Source organism: Symphalangus syndactylus, chromosome 4 (assembly GCF_028878055.3).
Source record: "Symphalangus syndactylus isolate Jambi chromosome 4, NHGRI_mSymSyn1-v2.1_pri, whole genome shotgun sequence".
Taxonomy (NCBI): Eukaryota; Metazoa; Chordata; class Mammalia; order Primates; family Hylobatidae; genus Symphalangus; species Symphalangus syndactylus.
Window position 1 is genome coordinate 148064107 of NC_072426.2, and position 22037 is coordinate 148086143.

General features: G+C 35.5%; 1 protein-coding gene across 3 annotated transcripts in view; it reads right to left on the reverse strand.

Annotated features, from left to right (window-relative positions):
* Positions 1 to 22037, reverse strand: part of GLRA3 (glycine receptor alpha 3) — a 186760-nt gene that overhangs the window by 141701 nt on the left and 23022 nt on the right. For 2 of the 3 annotated variants that reach the window (XM_055276442.2, XM_055276441.2), the window contains exon 2: positions 3420 to 3547. In XM_055276442.2, coding sequence (XP_055132417.1) covers positions 3420 to 3547 — 128 coding nt within the window. Of the gene's footprint in view, positions 1 to 3419; positions 3548 to 4197; positions 4400 to 22037 lie in introns of those variants that run through there. The other variant, XM_063638452.1, reaches the window with a different exon arrangement.

Below are 22037 nucleotides of genomic sequence, written 5' to 3' on the forward strand. Positions count from 1 at the left end.
AACTTATGAATTCCAGAGAGGGCAAACATACAGGTATTTTCCAATGCTTTCATATTTTATAAGCACCTTTCTATCAGCTGATTACTTATCTAGGTAAGTTATGTTTCTGTGTGTTTAGGAAGAAGTGAGGATCAAATGATTTAGGTTATTGTAATATATTTTTACATGTATCACAATTCCCATTCTTCTTCTTTTTTAAGAGATAGAGTCTTGCTCTGTTGCCCAGGATGGAGTGCGGTGGCACAACCATAGCTCACTGTAACCTCAAACAACTGGGCTCAAGCAATCCTCCTAACTCAGCCTCCCAAGAAGCCAGTACTAAAGGTGTGTGCCACCATGCCTGGCTAGTTTTTTTTTTTTTTTTTTTGGATAGCTGGGTGTCTCAGAGATGGTCTCAAACTTCTAGCCTCAACCAATCCTCCTGCCTCAGCCTCCCAAAGTCCTGGGATTAGAGGCATGAGCCCCCATTCTTCTTTTAAAATTCTTTTAGCTAACTATGCTCATTTTTAAAACTTTAATATCATATTACTAATATTCCTGTCTCTAAACTCACTTACTATTAATTCATTATCTTTGACAATTAGATGGGAAAGCATACATAACACCAATTTTAAATTAGTTCATTTGATGAGCTAACTAGATTCCTTCCAAAAACACTGATGTGGGGAAAGGCACAAAATCAACAAGGCGAGGGATTGTATTTTTAGTCATGTGAACTACTACAGAGAAAAAATGAGTGAAATATTATCAGGAGAACAGGTTCTTCATTTTCTACTTCTATGTTTGATGAGCTTATTTTTGCCTGAGGTGACGTGGACCCCTAGGTACATGACAACACAGGGCTGATCATTCTCACTCTTTTTGTGTAAATATCTTCTGTTAGGTATTGGATTCAGTTTGTTAGCACCTAAATATCCTCCTGATACCCATAAGGAAGAAATAGCATATAAATACTATTTTATTTATATTTCAGTATTGGGCAATGAAATGATGGTCAAAAGATTATGATGTTATTTTATCCAATGAAATGACACAGTGCTGAATATGCTTAATTAGGGAGTGGAGTTATAAGTATGTTTGTTGACGTCAATAATGTTTGACCCTTGCAAAAGATGACAAAGCAAAAGTGTTAGCTAAAAACTAATCCATTAAATTATTATTTTTTATAATTGATATTATTTTTGGCTCTCAAATGCAGCCTGCGTTTTTTTTTTAATGTTCAGAGCAAAAGATATTTTGAAAAACAATGAGAGAAAATCTTCCTTTTTCTTTTTCTTCCTTTAGTGACACTGGGGTGTAAGAATGAATTTTAGTCTCCCCCAAAATCTAATCAACTCTGAACTGGCTTGGTAATCAGCTTGGTTTTAGGAATACATTTTTACTTAGAAAAGAATCAGTATTTGTTTTAAGCAACACCAAATCCCTGGGGTCCTTTCCTGATCTTACATATAAATAGTAATAATCACATTTTTAAATAGTTTAATGTTTCTGTTGTCTTTTAAACTATTAAAATAATAAACTAACACTAAACTTTCCAAGAGAATGGCAAAAGCACTGAGGCCAGTCTTATGTGGTTGGTAACTTATCTGCAGTTTTATTAAAATATCTGCTGAGACTGTTTATATGCTTTTTAAATATTCACAGACATTTAAAAATAGAATGCATTTTCTTCTTTAATTTTCAGTGAAAAGAAAGCAATACTTCTGGATCACTGAATATGGACTTACCGTAATGAATCTGCCAATTCCCGATTATGTTTCTTGTGGTTTAGTTAAATGACAACAGCATATTTTTCAAGATCAATTACTAATCACTTCTCAGCAGATTCACAGGAATACTGCTTTCCCTCAATTTGGAAAAGATCATTATAATACTGAAATTTCTCATTTTCATTTGTATATTGTACCCTGTAAGCTGTACTATTTTTGTTTCTCATTTTCATTTGTATATTGTACCCTGTAAGCTGTACTATTTTTGTTTCTCATTTTCATTTGTATGTTGTACCCCATAAGCTGTACTATTTTTGCACAGCTTGTACTCAGTGTTTTCCTCCTGAAGTTAAAAATATTTATGGTTGAAAGCTTAAAAACAAATCAAGAAGTGTGATCCACAATTTAAATATTAAACTCATTTTAAAATTGAAGCCTTTCGGCCGGGCGCGGTGGCTCACGCTTGTTAATCCCAGCACTTTGGGAGGCCGAGGCGGGCGGATCACGAGGTCAGGAGATCGAGACCACGGTGAAACCCCGTCTCTACTAAAAATACAAAAAAAAATTAGCCGGGCGTGGTGGTGGGCGCCTGTAGTCCCAGCTACTCGGAGAGGCTGAGGCAGGAGAATGGCGTGAACCCGGGAGGCGGAGCTTGCAGTGAGCCGAGACTGCGCCACTGCACTCCAGCCTGGGTGACAGAGCGAGATTCCATCTCAAAAAAAAAAAAAAAAAAAAATTGAAGCCTTTCATAATTTTCTACTCAGATATTATCAGTGAGTTTTACCTCTTTTGTTCCCGCTACCCAATCTTGATATTTTTTACTCCATTCTAGTTAAATATTTCACCCACTGCTAAGGATTTCTTTTTTTCTTCCATAAGGACAAATTCAAGGAAACATGGTAATTATAGACAACACATTTTTAAACTTTAGCAATGAAACTGCTTAACTGAATCCCATGAAAAAAGTGTATGTTCTTTAACTTTGTTTATTTTCTTTATTGGGTAAAGTAATATTCAAGAACATGTTAAATAAGTTGGGATCTGGAAGCAGCTTTCTAATATTTTACCATTAAAGTGAAATTACAGGATATATTGTGGTTCTGGATAAGTTACAGATCCTTATATAAACATGTTACTTGCAACTATATTAAACAGAAGAATAAAAAATGGTACTCTTAAATAATTGACTATTACATTCTTCCCTAGAAATTCGGGTAAAACATTTGGTAGGTGGAATAATGTCTTATACATTTCAAAGGCTGTCAGTTAGCAATCCAGCCTATTTCTCAATAGTTAAATTCAACAGTGGTTAGATTCCCCACAATATAGAGAGTTGTAAAGTGGCAGATTAAAAAGATGGGAAAGATTATCACTAGCAATTAAAGAAGCTTTCATTCCAGTTAGATAACTGATAGAATAATTAAATAAAAGATACGTACATACTTCTATATTCCTAAAATCAATGGTCAAGACAAGAAGTATTATAACAGTTAGAGAAATAAAAAAAAACATAGCTGGGCCAAAGATGGCAAATTATGATAATTGAGAACATGGGAATGGATTTCTTTTTCAAGACACCTCTGTGACTAATGCAGTATTTGGAAGATTGTTGAAAATAAGCATTAGAATTTCTGGCGGAATCAATTTAAAATTGTACCTTGTTGAAGTATATTCAAAACACAAATATAAAGTAGCAAACAGAACAATTACCTTTAAAATTGGGTCTGATTCTTGCATCATATCCTGATGTCCTGCCCATTAATTTATCCAGAAAATCAGAAGGTGACATTGGAGCACTTCGAGATCTTGCACTATCTGTTTCCTTTGTGGCAACCAAACTACAAATAAGAACAAAAATACAGACTTTACAAAAAGAAGTATTTCTAATAATTGTTACCTACAAATATAAAATAGAAATGCTGAGCTAAATATCTTTGGCAACAAAACATAAAACTTTAGATATCATACAGTGAAGATTATAATAAGATAGACATTTATAGATTTATAGTCAATACTTGTAAGGGTTCATATCTATTCAGTCCAATTGTCAGAGGTGGCATTCTTTTGTATTAAATCTGAAAACAAAGGCCACTTCCAAAATACTAAGCTTTCAAATCTGTGTTTACAAAAGCCTTATTTCTGATAGCAATTTTTAACCAAATGTATCCTTATTGCCTTAGGTGTAAGAAAATATGAAAATTCAACTGTGAACTACAATCTTATTGCTTTTATTGAGGGAAAACATCACCTTTCAGGTTTTGTGAATTTTTCTTAGCAGTAAAAACTTCTGTCTAATAAGTTAAGCAATGTTTTTTTCCTTCAATTAGAGTACTTCCTGAGTTAGTAACACACCAAGTTGAATTTATTCTGCTTTCACCTACATGTCATTAGTCTACAATACCTTTTGTTCAGATCTAAAATTTGTGTGTCAAGATTAAGAAATTGCCATAAATGTACCATGTGCACCTGGATATTATATTAGTAGAACCTTTGTCCAGGAAAGGTAGTGTGTTCCTCTGTTCTTTTCATCCAGTTTTTTTCCTTTGTGTCCAGCCACTTATCCTAGAAACTCAGTGTAGGCTGCTTCCCTGTCCAGCTCTTCACTTACATAGCCTTCCCCAACAGAAGCTGGGGCCTGCTTGTTAAGATCAAATGATTCTTTTTATCCACAGAGTTTTGCTCAGGAAAGTGAAACTGCAACCGATGTGTTCAAGCTGATGTCACTTCCTGAAGATCATCAGTCATCACATGCTCCTAGCTCTGTCATTCAACTCAGGACATTGCCAAATCAAACCATTTGGGTCACCATATGATCATAACAAGATCAATTAGTAAATTCCTTAGATTTCTCCTGCCAGGATTTTAGTGAGAAGTAAAATTAGGGCTTAGAGCCATCATCATTAAGTTGTTTACCACAGGGATATATGCAGTGATTCGTGGGCACAGTTTTAAAATCTCATCAGTCTTGGTGATAATATGAGAATGAGATTTCTGTAAGCACAGAATCACAAATAACAGTATCTATTAGCTATTGCCATGTTCTAGAGGTTCTGTCTGGTTCTGGGCACTCTGAGTCACTTGTTTCCCCAGTGACTCTCATTCTGTCATTCTTCTTTCTTCCAGAATGGAAGCGTTTTTTCTCCCTATTCTGTTGGCGCCATATGACTTCGTGATCCTTTATCTCTGATTATTATTGCTCAACCAAACTGTCATTGTGATCACTGGGAAGTTTATTCTAATACAAAAATCATTATAATAATAAAGAATATATTTTTTAAAACCTATCTTCTCAATGACTCTAGAGCTTTCTTCTACCATCTGGTTTTAAGTAACTTTTTCCTGTCCTATTAAGAAGCATTTGTTTATATTCCATGGTTCAAGAATAGTGTGGAAAAGCATCGTTGGAGATTTTGTAGCTACATGCTGCTGCTTCTAAACCATTCTCTTTATTTCCCTTGCAAAATCTCTCCTTTCAATTATCAGAAAATAAACTTCTACCTCCTCCTACCAACAAATATACCAATTTATCTTGATCTGAACCAATAATACTCTGCCTCCTTCTCTTGTAAAAATACCAGATGACGGCCGGGTGCGGTGGCTCACGCCTGTAATCCCAGCACTTTGGGATGCTGAGGCGGGTGGATCACGAGGTAAGGAGATCGAGACCATTCTGGCTAACACGGTGAAACCCGGTCTCTACTAAAAAATACAAAAAAAAAAAAAAAAAAAAAAATTAGCCGGGCATGGTGGCGGGCTCCTGTAGTCCCAGCTACTGGGAAGGCTGAGGCAGGAGAATGGCGTGAACCTGGGAGGCGGGGCGTGCAGTGAGCCGAGATCACGCGACTAAACTCCAGCCTGGGTGACAGAGCGAGACTCCGTCTCAAAAAAAAATACTAGATGACTATGTATACTGAGCCACAATCCTTCACATTGTGCACTGAATGTGGGAAAATTATCCTAGATTATCATGGGCAGTTCTATATGCAACAACATATAAGGATATATGTATGTATAAAGATACATACAACAGCATCCTTATAAGGATATTTATCCTTATAAAAAGGAGGCAGAATTATATTTGATGAGAGACAGAAGAGGGAAGGCAATGTGATCATGGAGACAGGAATTGGGGTGACACGGCCACAGCAAAGGAATGCTGGCAGCCACCAGAAGCTGGAAGAGAAAAGGAATGGATTCTTGCCCAGAGTTTCTGGAGGTAGCACGGACCTACTCAAACCTTGATTTTGACTCAGTGAACTGATTCCAGACTTCTGGCCTGCAGAACTGTTAGAGAATAGATTTCTGTTCTTTGTGGTAATTTGCTACAGTTGCCATAGGAAACTAATACCAACCTTCTATTGAATTTTTCATTTCTGTCATGCTGCTTTTCAACCCCAGAATTACTCTTTGGTTCTTTTATTATAATCTCTATCTCCTTATTATTTCCTTTTTGGTGGGACACTATCATACTTTCTTTTTAGCTCTTTGTACGTGGTTTCCTTTAATTCTTTAAATGTGCATAAAATAGTTGATTTGAAGTCTTTGTCTCATAATTGCAATGTCTTTGCTTCCCTAAGCATGCTTCTATTGATTGTATTTTTCCTGTGTTTGGTCCATATATTTTTGTTTCTTTGAGAAACTTATAAATTTTATTGAAAACTGGACATTTTAAGTAATATACTGTGGTGACTATGGAAATCATATTGTCTTTTCTCCCCAGAGTTTGGTGTTGTTGCTGTTTTTTAAATGGACTTTTCTCAACTAATTCTGTAAAGTCTACTTTCTTTATAATAATATGTGACCATTAGAATATCTACTTGGTTAGCTTAGAGATCAGCTACTAATTGAACATGGATTTTATTAATTTCTAGAACCAATAAGTCACTCAGTATTTGCTGGGGGTTCTGTGTCATGGGGTCATACTTTCAACACTACGTCAGGTAGTTGATTACTCTAGACTTGACTTTCACTTGTGTGAGGCCTAAAAGTCAGCCAGAGTTGAGCGCTAAGGGTCTTTTCAGGTCTTTCCTGAGCATGCACACAACCCTGGGTGTATTACTTTGCTAGGGCTGCCATGACATAGTATCATGAACAGGTGGCTAATGCAACAGAAATTAACTTTCCCACAATTCTAAAGTCCAAGATCAAGTTGTCAGCAGGGTTGGTTTCCTCTGAGGCCCTCCCTTGTTGGCTTGTAGATGTCCATTTTCTGTTTTTTTGTATGATCTTTTCTTTATGTATGTCCGTTCTAGCTTCTTATAAGCACACGAGGTATATTGGAATAGGGCATATTGTTTTACCTTAATTACCTCTTGGTAAGGTAACAAACCTTACCTCCAAATAAAGTCATGTCTGGAGGTACTGGCAGGTAGGACTTCAACATAGGAGTGTTGGGAGAAAAATATTCAGCCCATATGTGTGGCCTTACAGATAACCAGGAATATATGCAGTTTTTCCAAACCCATATGGACATATCATTCCAATGCTTTTCCATTTAAAATTTTTGTTAAGTATATTGTGTGCCCACACTATTACTGATTGCCTTAGGCACCTGTGAAGTTAAAAAAAATGACTCTAAATGTTTTAAATAAACTTCTTCAGGAGAAAGGCTTTTGGCGGTGGGTGAACTCCAAGTTAGGTCACAGAAAAATAGATTTGCAAATGGGGTCTTCCAGAAAACCTGCAGACAAGTTAAATAATGATCATTCTTAAAGAATAAGGCCTTAAAGGAGTTCAGACTCCATGGTGTCCCCTCTGGTGGCTGCCAGATTGTGGACTTTTCCTGTAATTTGGGGCTATTGGTTTACATTGTCACCACGGAGCTGAAGAGAGGGGGTGGGAAATTGAGCAAATTATAATGCCACAAATCCCACTGTTTTTACTAAGAGAAAAATGTTTTTCTTCAATATACAACTTCAGGAATCACTACAAGCCTCTGACTAATTGTCAGACTTTTGAAAAAGTTGATTCTCACAATTTTTTTTTGCCAGTTTTCTTGTTGCTTTCATAAAGAAGAGAATTTATGGAGGTCCTTACTCTACTATGTGTTTCTTACTCTACTATTTTTGCTGATGTCACTCTCTAATAATGCCTTCCTAGACTTCTTTTTATATTGTTTTACTATATCTTTGCTTTAAATAACCATGTCCCTCACAGCTCCATTCTGGAGCTCTTCCATTGCTCTCTTTGTGAATAATTTTATTTACTCCCATGGTATCAACTGCATACCATGATACTATTTTGTAGGTCTTTCAAAAAATACCTTTTTTCATAAGTAATGTCAAAATTTACATTTATTTATTTATTTATATATATTTAGAGACAGGGTCTTGCTCTGTTGCCTAGGCTGGAGTGCAGCAGCATGATCACAGCTCCCTGCAACGTTGAACTTCTGGGCTTAAGTGATACTCCTGTGTCAGCCTCCTAATGGGGTCTCACTATGTTGTCCAGGCTGGTCTCCAGCTCCTGGACTCAAACAATCCTCCTACCTTGGCCTGCCAAAGCACTGGAATTACAGGCATGGGCCACTGCACCTGGCCAAGATTTGCTTTTAAAAGAAAGGATGCAAAGTCTGTCTTTAGGATTTTCCTATAATACATGTCCAAACACTGTAGAGTAAATATTCTAAGTGACTGTTATTCTTGTGGCAGTAATAAATAATTCTATCTATCTATCATCTATTTATCTATCATCTATCTTTTCATATATATTTTCAGATATAGCAAATATTAGTCAGCACAATAAAGAAAAAATAAAAGACTAAGATTTAATTAAGATTAAATCTTCATTAATTTTAGATTTAACATTTTCACTACCTACCAACAACTTTGACAAAATAGTAATTTTATTTATCTAGGCAGACCAATGCTAAATTGGTCATTCATACAAATCATATCTTGCAAAAGTCTGTCTTTTTCTAGTTTTCATTAACCCATTTCTAAAATATTTTTCCAAATGTTACAATTGAACATTAATATTAAAATAGAATAAGAAAATCAAAAAATCACATTTTTCTCATCTCATACTAAGCAATCACTTATCCATTGAAACCACCTATTATAATAGTTTGATATTTGAACCAATATGAGAAATAAGGTATTAAAAATTCTCCAGTAGTGGATGTAGAGATGTCATCTCTGTATACTTTAAAAAAAAATATTACTCCAAATACAAGTAGTGGTAGGGACTGGCATGTTAAGTGCCATGTGATGCTTGCATTTTCTGTAGTATATGATCATGTTGCTTAAGAACTACTAGAATTCTGGACATTTATAGGAAGGCAACAGCGTTAATCAAAATACAACACAATTTTATGCACACACACACGCACACACACACATACACACCACATACTATGCTCACTATAATTGTATTGTCCCAAATTCCTGGTTGAATATTTCAAACCCTATTAGCAAGCACTCTCAGCACCCAATTATCCGTTTTGAATAACTAAATTTAAAAAGCAAGATAGTTATTGTTTAAATATGGCAAACTCATTCTTAATCTTTTTGAAGGTTAAAAATTGTTATTAATATTTTAAATCTTATTTCATTTCTTTTGATGCATTCAAAACACAATAATTGAGCTACTGCAGTAACTGCTTTCCTGAAATTTGATCTGATATTAGTTCTGTAAAAATTCTATTTGAAATATACTTTCATTGCCAAAAATATTTGCTTCCAAGTATATTATGTAAAAATCATGACTAATTCACCAGGGGTGGGAATATATAAAAATCCATTTAATAGAGGACAAGAGTTTTATGAGTAGTAGCTCATTCATTTATTTATTTAACAGCCATTATTGACATGTTGCAAAGAGCCTGGCATCATGCCTACAATAGTCTCAAAGAGAAAAAAATTATAAATAAATAAATAATCATATATATTTATATTGTATATATATATATATAACCTCAGTGTTTAACCTTTTTAAAGATCAACATGTTGTTAAAATAGTTTCTGCTAATATATAAATTTTCCTTGTTTATGCAATTAATAATTAAATTAAGCTGGAGGAAGGAAAACATACTACCTTTTATCACTAACATAGACCAAGATGGAAGATATATCTTTGGTAAATATCTGTAGAAAGATGTGAAGTATTTCATCCGGTCGCAGAAAATCTACTAAAATTATCTGCTTTCTCTAAAAACAGTTATATATTTTATAGTCAAATGTCCCATTTTTTTTTCTATTCTTTAATACTGGAAATTAAAAATATATTTTACCATAAATGTGAATTAAACACGAAATTATGGTTCTTTTGACATGGCACTTAAAATTAATAAAAGCACAGATATAATTTGATAAATGTATTGAGAACTATACATGAAATATACATTGGGCTGGGATGGAGGAAGAATATGTAAGAGATGATAAACTGTTTTTAAAGTACAATACACAAACTTTTATAAGCCTTTTATAAATGGAGAAAAGTTTACTACTAATAAAATTATAGTGTATTTATTTATTATGTAAAAGTATCCTTTCTTATACCATAATGTAATCAAATATATGGTATATATTGCAAAAATGATTTTTGAGTTCTTATGTAATTTGTTAGATGCAAAGCACTGTGCTACAAACAGTAAAGTACATAAAACACAGATCTGAATCTTTAAAGTGTTCACAGTTCAGCCGATTACTCTGTGTGGTCTCCTTATGAAGTGACCAGGAGCAGAAAAATGAGAAGATAATGAAGTGAATGATCCGTTGGTTCCCTTCTTAATATGGTGTGAGCAAAATCCTTATGTTTTGTAACAGGAATCAAAACCAAACTCTACAGATTGATGCCTATAAAATGAAAAAATTCTGAAAAGATTAATATTTACATTTTCTTTATGAGTTGCTATGGTCTCAATGCCATATGGTCTCCATGCCATGAATTTTGGACTCCCCAAAAATCATATGTTAAAATTCTAAACCCTAAGTTGATGGTAACAGGAGTGGGGACCTTTGGGAGGAGATTAGGTGATAAGGGCTCCAAATGAGATTAGTGCATTTATGAAAGAGGCCCCAGAGATTTTCCTTGCCCCTTCCACCATGTGAGGTTACAGTGCAAAGAGAGTGGTCAATGTACCAGGAAGCAGGCCCAAAACCAGACAATTTGCTGGTGCTCTGATCTTAGACTTCCCAGCCTCAAGAACCAGGAGAAATAAATTGTGTTGTGTATAAGCCATCCAGTTTATAGTATTTTGTTTTTGCAGCCTGAAAGGACTGAAGTACTACTGATGTTTCCTTCAATGATACAGACTCATTCCATTGCTTATGGGCAATTGATTTTACTTTTAAAGATTCATATTTTTTACACAAAAGAATTTATTGTTGGCAAATTTACAATGAGTTATTGGCTAAAAAGCATTTTTACATAGTCTATGCCTTTCTTTTCTTTTTTTTTTTTTTTTAGACAGAGTCTCGCTTTGTCACCAGGCTGGAGGGCAGAAGCGCGATCTTGGCTGACTGCAACCTCCACCTCCTGGGTTCAAGCGATTCTCCTGCCTCACCCCTCAGAGTAGCTGGGACTATAGGCATATGCCACCACGCCCAGCTAATTTTTGTACTTTCAGTAGAGATGGAGTTTCTCCATGTTGGCCAGGATGGTCTCGATCTCTTGATTTTGCGATCCATCCTTCTCAGCCTCCCAAATTGCTGGGATTACAAGCATAAGTCACTGCACCTGGCCCCTTCCTTTTCTGAAAGGGGTGGAGGCTTTGCTTACAGAAAGACTTCCTATCAGCTAAATTCTTACTCTAATATATTTCTCCTAAAACTTTCTTCTTATTACAGTAATATCTGAGCCTTGTACCATGTGAACATTAGCAGACAGCCCTTAGAAAACTAGTCATTTAAGGGAACTCACAGTAATAAATACATAGTATGAGGCTCCATATAACCAATTTGGCATCCTACTCTAAGTTTTAAATATCCCACATCATTTGTACACACGTATTCGAAAACTTTTTTTAAGTTTTTTAAAACTCAGGGTAGGAAGAGACAGTGAAAAGAAACCCAATATTAATTTAGAATGAATTTTGGATAAGAAACTTTACCATCAAAGCCATTTCTATTTTGTCTAAACCTCCTAGTTTCAACAGAGCTGACGTATTTATAGCAAGTTACTAAGATTGTTAGCAAATTAGCTATGATCGGTACTTTGGAAGGAAGCAGCTTTAACTTTTTCGAATAGTCTTTTATTTATGAATCTCCTCAAAATCTGTGGTAATTAGCTTGCCTCCCACACTTCACTCTTCTTTTCAGTGCTGCACCAAGTATTTCATTTACTATTAACTGTTCTTGGAAACTCTTTGTGGGCTCATACACATTCCCTTCAATGAATTTTTTTAACTCAGGTATTTTATATATTCTTATTTATATAAAGACATGCTAATTGAAAGTTCAGAAACTTTAATTTCATAAATGTTGGCAGAAACCAATTCATTCAAGTATTGAAACAGAACATCGAAATTTAACAATAATATCCAATAAGATAAGAGAGTAATAGCTGGGCGCATTGGCTCACACCTGTAATCCCAGCACCGGGAGGCCGAGGTGGGAGGATGACCTGAGTCCAGGAGTTTGAGACCAGCCTGAGCAACATAGAGAGATCTCTTCTCTACAAAAAAATCAAAAATTAGCTGAAGAGATAGCAAACGCCTCTAGTCCCAGCTACTCTGAGGCAGGAGAATTGCCTGATCCCTGGTGGACAAAGCTGCAGTGAGCCATGACTATGTCACTGACTCCATCTTGGGCGATAGAGTGAGACCCTATCTCAAAAAAAAAAAAAAAAAAATGATAGGGGAGTAAAATATATTCACTCACTTTTGGAGGATGAAAATAGCCAATAAATACAGATGCTTTTACGATGACTTTTAATACAATTGCCAATAAGTATCCCTGCTAAATACACCTTGAAATTTTGAGAGAAAATACGAAAGTTGAAGGTGAGAAACATAACGTAGGTTTGAGACAGACCTTGAGACATGGGGCCACAATGTTCCATGTATCTATTTTCAAAAGTTATTTGCGCAGAGGGAAGAATGACCCTTGGGGAACAAATCAGCACCTAGGCTCCTGAAGCAAGGAAGGTTTGGGGGATGATGGAGAAAGAGAGTTTACTATGTATTCACTACCTCCATGAGCCAGTCCTGTAGAGTTATGGGCCCTTGTGAAAAAAAATTTAGTATTTGGGCTTTTCTAATTTGTAAGTAACATAAGCAATTGATATTTCTAGCCACAGTTTGAAAAATACGATACAGAATGAAAGACGAGCGTTTTACCCATCTCCCTATGCTTCAGCATAGGGAGAACTAAAGAGAAACTTGGTCATCTGGGAATATGTGATGTTTCGAGTATTTCAAACTAAATCATAGTGACTAAGAAAAAGAATCATTGCAGCGAAGACACTGCCAGTGAAGTAGGCCTTAAGTTAATTTTTGGACATTAATAATTAAAAAAAGAAGGCCAACATGGAAGAATATTTAAAAGACTTTCAAGGCTGGGCGGTGGCTCATGCCTGTAATCCCAGCACTTTGGGAGGCCAAGGCGGGTGGATCACGAGTTCAGTAGATGGAGACCATCCTGGCTAACACGGTGAAACCCCGTCTCTACTAAAAATACAAAAAATTAGCTGGGTGTGGTGGCGGGCGCCTGTAGTCCCAGCTACTCGGGAGGCTGAGGCAGAATGGCGTGAACCCAGGGGGTGGAGCTTGCAGTGAGCCAAAATAGTACCACTGCACTCCAGCCTGGGTGACAGGGCGAGACACTGTCTGAAAAAAGGAAAAAAAAAAAAAAAAAAGACTTTTAAAACACCTCTGGAGACAAAGAAATAGCTAAAACTCGATGGGCTACTAGGATCTTGATTCTTGTCACTGTCAGCAATGTGCCAGTGAAATATGATTATTATTTTGAAGTGACCTCATTTCTACCTGCAGTTGAATAAGGACTTAGGAATTTTAATTTTTCGAAGATAAATGATAGCTGCTTCCTGATATCTTAGGCACAGGATTAATATAAATATCATTTAATTATCATAATAATGTTATTAGTCATAATTACCTGTAGATTACGGATGAAGAAACAAAGGTATATAGAAAAGTTAGCAATTTTTCGAGGCCACTCAAATATTGAAAGTAAAAGCCTACATTTTAAAACAAACCAAAACCTCTGCTTAAAGCAACTAGAAAAGGTTTTTTCAAAAGTGCCATGGCAGTGCTAAATACACCAGTGAAAAACGACATGATTAAGACCTAGGTAAAAAGAAATTCGAAGGCAATCCCTATATTTGGAGATGCATGTCCCTTTGGGGTGGCAATAAATTCCGTAAGTCGTAACTGAGAGGCTAACAATCTGAACACCAGTTTTGAAAACTTTATGGATTTAGTAAGGCAAAAATTGCATTCTAGGATTCACCAAAATGGCGAACTCACATGAGTTAGAGATCTCAAAGAATTACAACTTTTTTTTTTTTTTTTTTTTTTTTTTGAGACGGAGTCTAACTCTGTCACCCAGGCTGGAGTGCAATGGCGCAATCTTGGCTCACTGCAAGCTCCGCCTCCCGGGTTCACGCCATTCTCCTGCCTCAGCCTCTCCGAGTAGCTGGGACTACAGGCGCCCACCACCACGCCCGGCTAATTTTTTTGTATTTTTTTTTTAGTAGAGACGGGGTTTCACCGTGGTCTCGATCTCCTGACCTCGTGATCCGCCCGCCTCGGCCTCCCAAAGTGCTGGGATTACAAGCGTGAGCCACCGCGCCCGGCCAGAATTACAACTTTTAAGAATTCAACTTTAGTAAGAATGACCCAGAAATACAGAACCTTAGAAGGAAGATAAGTATTACTCGAAATCCTCTCAATTTCCAAAGCTGGAATGCAATAATAAACCCAGGTTGCTAGAAACTTACCTCTCTAAATAAACGCAAACATATTAAATACATCATTTTGGGAGGAAGAATGTATCACTCTAAACCTCAAATTTTATCTGATTCATATGTACAACATCTGGGATGTAATATAAATAAGCAGGAAAAAAAAGTAAAAGAGAATTGACTTTAAGATCTTAAACTCAAGACAAATGTGAAATAGAAATAGATAAAACAAAGATTCAGATGATGAATTTGTCACAGTGATTAAGCTTTATATGTTTAAGTAGATAAAAAATAAAACAACTGAGAATTTCAGCATGGAAATCTATTATAATTAATAACTAAATGGCAATTCCATAATTTAAAAATGAAATAAAATTAAGAACTCAATTATCTTAACAGCAGATTAGGCATAGCTAAAAAGAGAATAACTTGGTTGGAAAGCAAACCAGAAGAAAATGTATAGAAGGCAGTATGGAAAGATGATAAAATGAAAAATAGAGAACAGACTTGATACATCATAGTAAACATGCAAAAAGAAAAATTATAAGTGCAATTGATAGTAAAGTAATTTAAAATTTTTCATAGATTTTATATGGACTTTAAGAAGATTAATTTTAGCTACTTTTTGATAATTAATTTTTGTAATTAATAGACATAACTCAATGTAGTGCACTGGCTAATTAATTCAGGAAAGTGAGGTTTTGCTGATTTCTACACCAGACATTCTGTCTCCTTTTCAGTTTGTGTAGCACACTTTCAGATGGATTTTAGCACTTCCTTTCAATCACACTGCATCTCCTGATTTCATTTATTTTCCAATAAACACCACCCTCTCTACAGGGTCATTCCTATAAGCATTCAAACCATGCTTTTATTTGTATTATTAAAACCAACCCCCCCACTAAAAAAACTTTCTTTATCACTTGTCTCAGCCACCTGCCCCTTTCTCTTAAAAGCACAACTTTAATTACACATACTCACAATATCTAATTCCTCTCTGTATATAGACAGTGCTTGGCTTATGATGATTTGACTTACTATTTTTTGACTTTCCGTTGTGGAATCTGATGCATATGCCTGCCTTATGATGATCGACTTACTATTTTTTGACTTTCTGATGGTTTGGGCTGCCATTTGTTTGTTGTTGTTGTTGTTGTTAAAACACTGACAATGGCTGGCTTAAAATAATACAGATTACACCTGTTTTTTACTCTCAGTACAGTTTTCAGTACATTACATGAGAAATTCAACACTTCATTATAAAATAGACGTTGTATTAGATGATTTTGTCCAACTGTAGGCTAATAATGTAAGTGTACTGAGCATGTTTAAGGTAGAGTCGGCTAAACTATGATGTGCAGTAGCTTAGGTATACTAAATATATTTTCCACTCAGGATATTTTCAACTTATGATGAGTTTATCAAGATGTGACCCCATCATAAGTTGAGCAACATCTGTATTTACTCTTGAATCCACACCAGCCTCTTTCACCACTCCATCAATAAAATGCTTTTGTCAAGATCCTAATATCCTCCACAGAGCTAAATCCAATTAATTCATATTAAGACTTTTTTTCTCTAATGACACATCCCTTGGTGATATTATCCAGTCTAATAGTTTCAGACATAGTATAGAGTACATTGAGCAATTTCAGTTTATATCTCGAGCTATGAATTCCCCTGCACTACAAACTACTGGGTCCAACTGCCTGCTTGTCATCTCCACTTGGATATCTGACATTACATCCAAATCAAACTCTTGTCATTTCCACACAAGTTTGCTCTTTCTGCATTCCTTTCAAACTTGGTTAATAGCAACTGTATTCTTCCAATTCTCAAGATGAAAATCTTTGCTAATTACTGACTCCACTTTTAACTTTTACGTATCATATCCATCCTGTTGGCCTTACCATCTAATTTTATCCATAATTCAACCACACCTTACCATGTTCTCTTTGACTGGTCTATTCCAACTTACTACTAGTGATTACCTTTGCCTAAAGTGCTCATTGGTCCTCTATTCATCTCATTAACTCTTACTTATCATTATGATCCAGATTTAAGCATAATTTCCCCAGGAAGCCTTAAGTATTCTCTCCGATTTTAGAAAATACTGCTAAAATGTGTCTCAAGTCTGTCTTTCCTTGGTAGCACTTGTGCAATTGTAACTGTCAATTTTTACAGGATTGATATATGTCTATCTGCCTCCTTTGTAGGGTCTACTATTTAAGCAAAAATTGTCACTGTTTCATTTGTTTAAATAGCCCTAAAAGTAATCCAAAGTATCTAGAGTAACTCAATAAATATTTTTGAAATGAATTAACTGAATATAATGAGGGAGAAGTCAAGCCTCAGAATTTGATCTTCCAAACCAACCAGTAGTCATGCTTTGAGTACATGTTAGACACTAGAGAAGGTCTAACCTTTCTCATTTCTCATCCTTGTGCCCAAGTTAGGAGTGATGCTGATGAATAATAAAAAAAAAATATTGAAATTGGCCCAATTCTCCCATAGAGCTGATGTTTACATTTTTTTGAATAAGCATAGAAATTGTTCCTCCTGGTCTTAAAACTTGAAACTCACATTTGTCTCATCTGCGTTCCTTTCTCAGAAAACCTGCCATCAGTTCTCCCAGATAGTATCAAGGAACTGAAATGTACCAGATCACTACATCCAGATAATGAGACAACAAAATCTTCCTCTATCATGATTGTCCAACAGACTACATGCTTTCTGTTGATCAACTCCTCTTCTTTACCCCTCCCTAATTCTTGTTTTTTTTTTTTTTTTGTGCATAGTTACATTCCTTCCCTATTATATAGACCTCCAATTTTAGTCAACTGCGGAGGAGTTGAAACTAATCTCCTGTCTCCTGGCTAACATCACCCAAATAAAGACTTTCTTTCCTGGCAGTACTCATTGTCTCAGTGATTGGCTTTCTGTGAGGTGAGCAATGGGACCTAAACTGAACCCCTGGCATTTGGTAATGGGATTATAGAACAAAGATTTAGAAGTAGATAAAAATCAAGATGTAGAAATCTAAAAGAGAAACTTGAGTCATCAAAACCATAGTCTGAAAATTGTCATTTAAAGATGAAACCAGAGTTGTGAATTGAAATGCTGTTGGTATTTTTTTAACCAAGCTTGATATTGCAGTAGTGTTACATTCAGGACTTACATAAATTAGTGCTTATTAGGGGTATCTATATTCAGTGCTTGCCAGTTGCCACCAATAAATTATATATCATGTGTACATGAACATAGCATATTTGAGTGTGAAGAGTTAACACAGGTTATGGTGGGGATGGGGTGAAGAAGGAGGACTCCATTCAATAGTGAAATATATGACAAAAATTAGTGTAATTATTTGAGATTTCTCAAATCTAATCTTTATACAATTCGTTGGTTTTATCTATAAGATTTATTTTCATCATGCACTCATTCATTTTGACTAAGCTTTGAAAATGCTAAACTTGAAATTCATGGTAATTGTTATAACTTCCTAAAAACTGTCTCTTCTCGTGGGTAATAGTTTATTTCTTTATAGATTTGGCATCAGCTTATTTCAACTGAAAGAGCTAAAAGACCATAATGCAGCTAATTAACTCACTGATTTGTAGCTTCTTAATGACTTATTTATTTTAAAGGAAACTAATTAAGTGCTTCAGAATACATTGAAAATTACTTAGAAAAGACTTAATAGCTCCTATTGTGCCATGCTCAAGATAATAAAATGGAAGGTATCATGATACAATGGATGAGGCTCCAGATGGATAGCCAGGAAGCTTGTATTTTGTTCTTTTCTGTCATTAACTAGTTGTTTGGCCTTGGGCAAGCCAGATATTTTACCAGTACACATTTTTCACAGAAAAGTTTAGTAAAACAGATGATGTAACATACACATATGTTTAGAAAACTGCCAAGATCTTATGCTGAAATTTGGCTCTTTCATTGGATACCGTGACTCTTTTGGTCAGGGATATTTTTAATTGAAACGAAGAGAAATCCACTCAACCTAGTTTATGTAAAAGAGCCCTGAATGGTGATAGTAGTATCTTATGAGACTCAAATGTAGAAAAAACAGACAAACTTCAGCAAAGACTCAGCACCATAAAATTAAGAATCTGATTGATTCATCCCAGTTCATGAATTCAACTCCTGGTTGAAATTGCTTTAGCAAGAGAGGTTCAAAATCACTTTGCAAACGTGTAGTTGTAGGGGCCTTGACTGACAGACTTGTCTACTAGTTTTCCTTAAATAATTTCTCATTCATGACATTTGGTTTTTTTATAGCCCAACCACTGAATGGATATTGAAAGTAGTCTGGGGTTTATATTGTTTTGTATTTAATAGTTTGGTTTTGGTTTTGGTATTCTAAGCAAGATTTTGAATAATTCAAAAGAAATATATCAGTTTATGTAAAACTCAGTGAAAATTTATAGGATGAAGGACTTCTGAAATAGTGCTCCAGAGTTTCAGGCAGGAAAATGTTAAACAGACAGGTAAAAAGAGAAAGTTTCCTAGAACCTGTGGTGGGAAAGAGTATAGAAAATACAAGAGACTAGAAGAATATCAGCATGGCTGGAAGAGAGAAAGACAGCATCAACCTAATAACAAATGAGGCTGGAGAGCCCTACAAGTACCTGATCATGTAGTGCCTTACAGATCATATTATGGACATGTATCTTCATAGCCCCATTAAGAGACAATTCTAGTGGTCAGGAAGAGAGTTGAGGGTAGTCTTGATAATTTTAATAGCAGTAGGGGTGGAGAAGAGTGAAACAACCTAAGAGATACACAATTAATAAAATCCACAGAATTTGGTGGTGGTTTGGTACTGGATGTGAAGGAGAAGAATGTCCTCAGGATTGAAGTAGTGTCATTCATCTGGGATAACACTCATGGTTTGTTGTCCCATGGCCACAGAAAACTAGGACATGGATACACCACAGTGATGTTAAGAGTGGAAATTTAATAGGCGAAAGAAAGAGAATAGCTCTCTGCACAGAACGCGTGGTCCTGGAGAAAATGTGTTACTGCTTCTACAGTGAAATTCAGAAGGTTTTATAAATGAGCTTGATGGGGTGGTGTTTGATTTACATAGGGCATGAAAGATTGGTCAGACCATGTGTGCCATTTGCATAGGGTGTGAAGAAGCTGGCCACCCCACCCTAATCTTTATTATGCAGATGGCTTCTCTACTTGGCTGGTGCCATGTTGCCTGGTTTTTATTGTACATGTAGTGACAAAGAAAAGTGAAGATGGAGCCTCCGTGTTGAACATACCTGGCTTCCAGATAAGCTTTTCTATTGGCACAGCTGTCGGCATTCCCCTGTGCAAGCTTCCAGCTTGCTTATCTATGTTTGCAGTTCGATTTTTCAGGCTGCTCTTTGTTAAAAAAGAAATGATTTGGGAGCTGCTTTTTGCTAAAAGGGAAGCCGTGCTGAGGACTCCTTTACCCTCTCTATTTGCCTAAATAATTTCTTTCTAGCTCCTGTGTTAGGATGAGGGTGGTGGCTTTAAAATTGTTTCTGCAATTTTTTTGCACTCCTCTCTTCAAAGAGTGCTGTTCAATTTCCCTCCTCTTGAAATTTGGCTGGGTAAAGTGACTTGATTGTGCATGAATTTTGTGGTTAGGTCATAAAATGCATTGCAACTTCCATCTTGCACTCTTTTGGATCACTCACTCTGGGAAGCTAATCATCATGTTGTGAGAACACTCAAGAAGCTACAAGGGAGAAACCAAGGGCTTCTACCAGTAGGCTTCATCAACTTCCTGCCCATTTCACTGAGCCATCTTGGAATCAGCTTCTCTATCCCAGTCAAGCCTTCCTCTGACTTGACTGAGATCTTGACATAAACCTCATGAAAGATTCGGAGCTAGGACACCTACTTAAGCAGCTCCTGAATTCCCGACTCACAGAAACTTTGAGGCTAATAGGTATTTATTGTTGTTTTAAGCCACTTAAATATCAAGGTAATAAAAAGTATTTTTTACCAAGAAGTTTCTGCATAATAATAAAACAGGTTGATATGGAACTCAGTAAATTTTCAATAAACCATAACATTTAATATTTTTATGGATATTATAGAAGTCGGGTCTTCAAGAGGATAGTTTAAATGAGGAAATGTTTCAATGATGCTATCTGACAAAGGCGGTGATTCTTCAACTCTTCAAACTTTTGTGTAATTCCAGAGAGCAATAAAATCACCCTTGATTTTATTTAGGGTATCACTGTCTCTTTGGGACAGGATCATGTGGAGCCTTTGTCTGGATATTACTTCAATTTCCTCTCAGAGAAAAGAGGTCTTCCTTGAAAAGATCAGGTGAAAGGTATAGCAAAGACTTTTCCTGAAGCTTATAACTCCTGTTCTTATTCCATGTAAACATTTTTGATAAATCACCTTTTTAAATTTGGGATGTTCAATATTGTTAATTAGCATTTAAAATAATTAAGCTTAAAATTATAAACTTAAATCTGCAGCTTTACACACACATCTCATTATACTAATAGCTGCATGTGTAAGCCTTTCAAAAAAACAAGGTTTAATTCCCCAAAACAACTAAAAAAGCAAGTTTTGAAAATCTAAGAGGAAACCAAACAACAAAATTTTTTCAACATTCTTATAGAAGCAGAAAATGTGCAGATTGTTAAGATAAGACAAAGCAGAATATTTGTTCCCCCATATTGTATTTCATATACATAAAAGTTAGCCCTCTGTATCTGTGTCAAGTTCTGCATCTGTGGATTCAAAAAACCAGACATTGAAAATATTCAGAAAAAGAGGATGGTTGTGTCTGTACTGAATATGTAAAGGCTTTATTTCCTTGTCGTTATTTCCTAAACAATAGAGTATAACACCTATTTAAATGGCATTTACCTTGTGTTAGGTATTGTCAGTAATCTAGAGATTATTTAAGGTATATGAGAAGATATGGGTAGGTTATATGGAAATACGACTTTATTTTATATAAGGGATTTGAACATCAGTGAATTTTGGTATCCTTGGGAGTCCCGGAATCAATCCCTTGTGAATACAAAGGGACGACTGTATATGTATCTGTATATATTTCTATAGATACCCATATACATACAAAACACATATTCTTATATTCATTTAGTTGTATATATGTGGTAAAATAAAGTTATGGAAGACTCTACATGCAATAGATGAAATACCAATAAAGTCTCTGTAACCAAGGAATGTACTTTATGTTGGAAGAAACAGAAAATAAACAAAATAAACATATACGTAATCAAGACAGTTAGAGACTGCTCTACGTTCTCAGAAGAAAATAGCCAGTATGATAAAATAGAAAAGACAGTCTATTGTCTGTCCTTGAATAGGATACTTGAATAGACTTAGAAAGTCTTTACTGAGCTGAGTGTGAAGCAGACAAAAGAAGATACAGAGAACAACTACTTCAAACTCACGGTGTTGTAGCAATAATCAATCTACTGG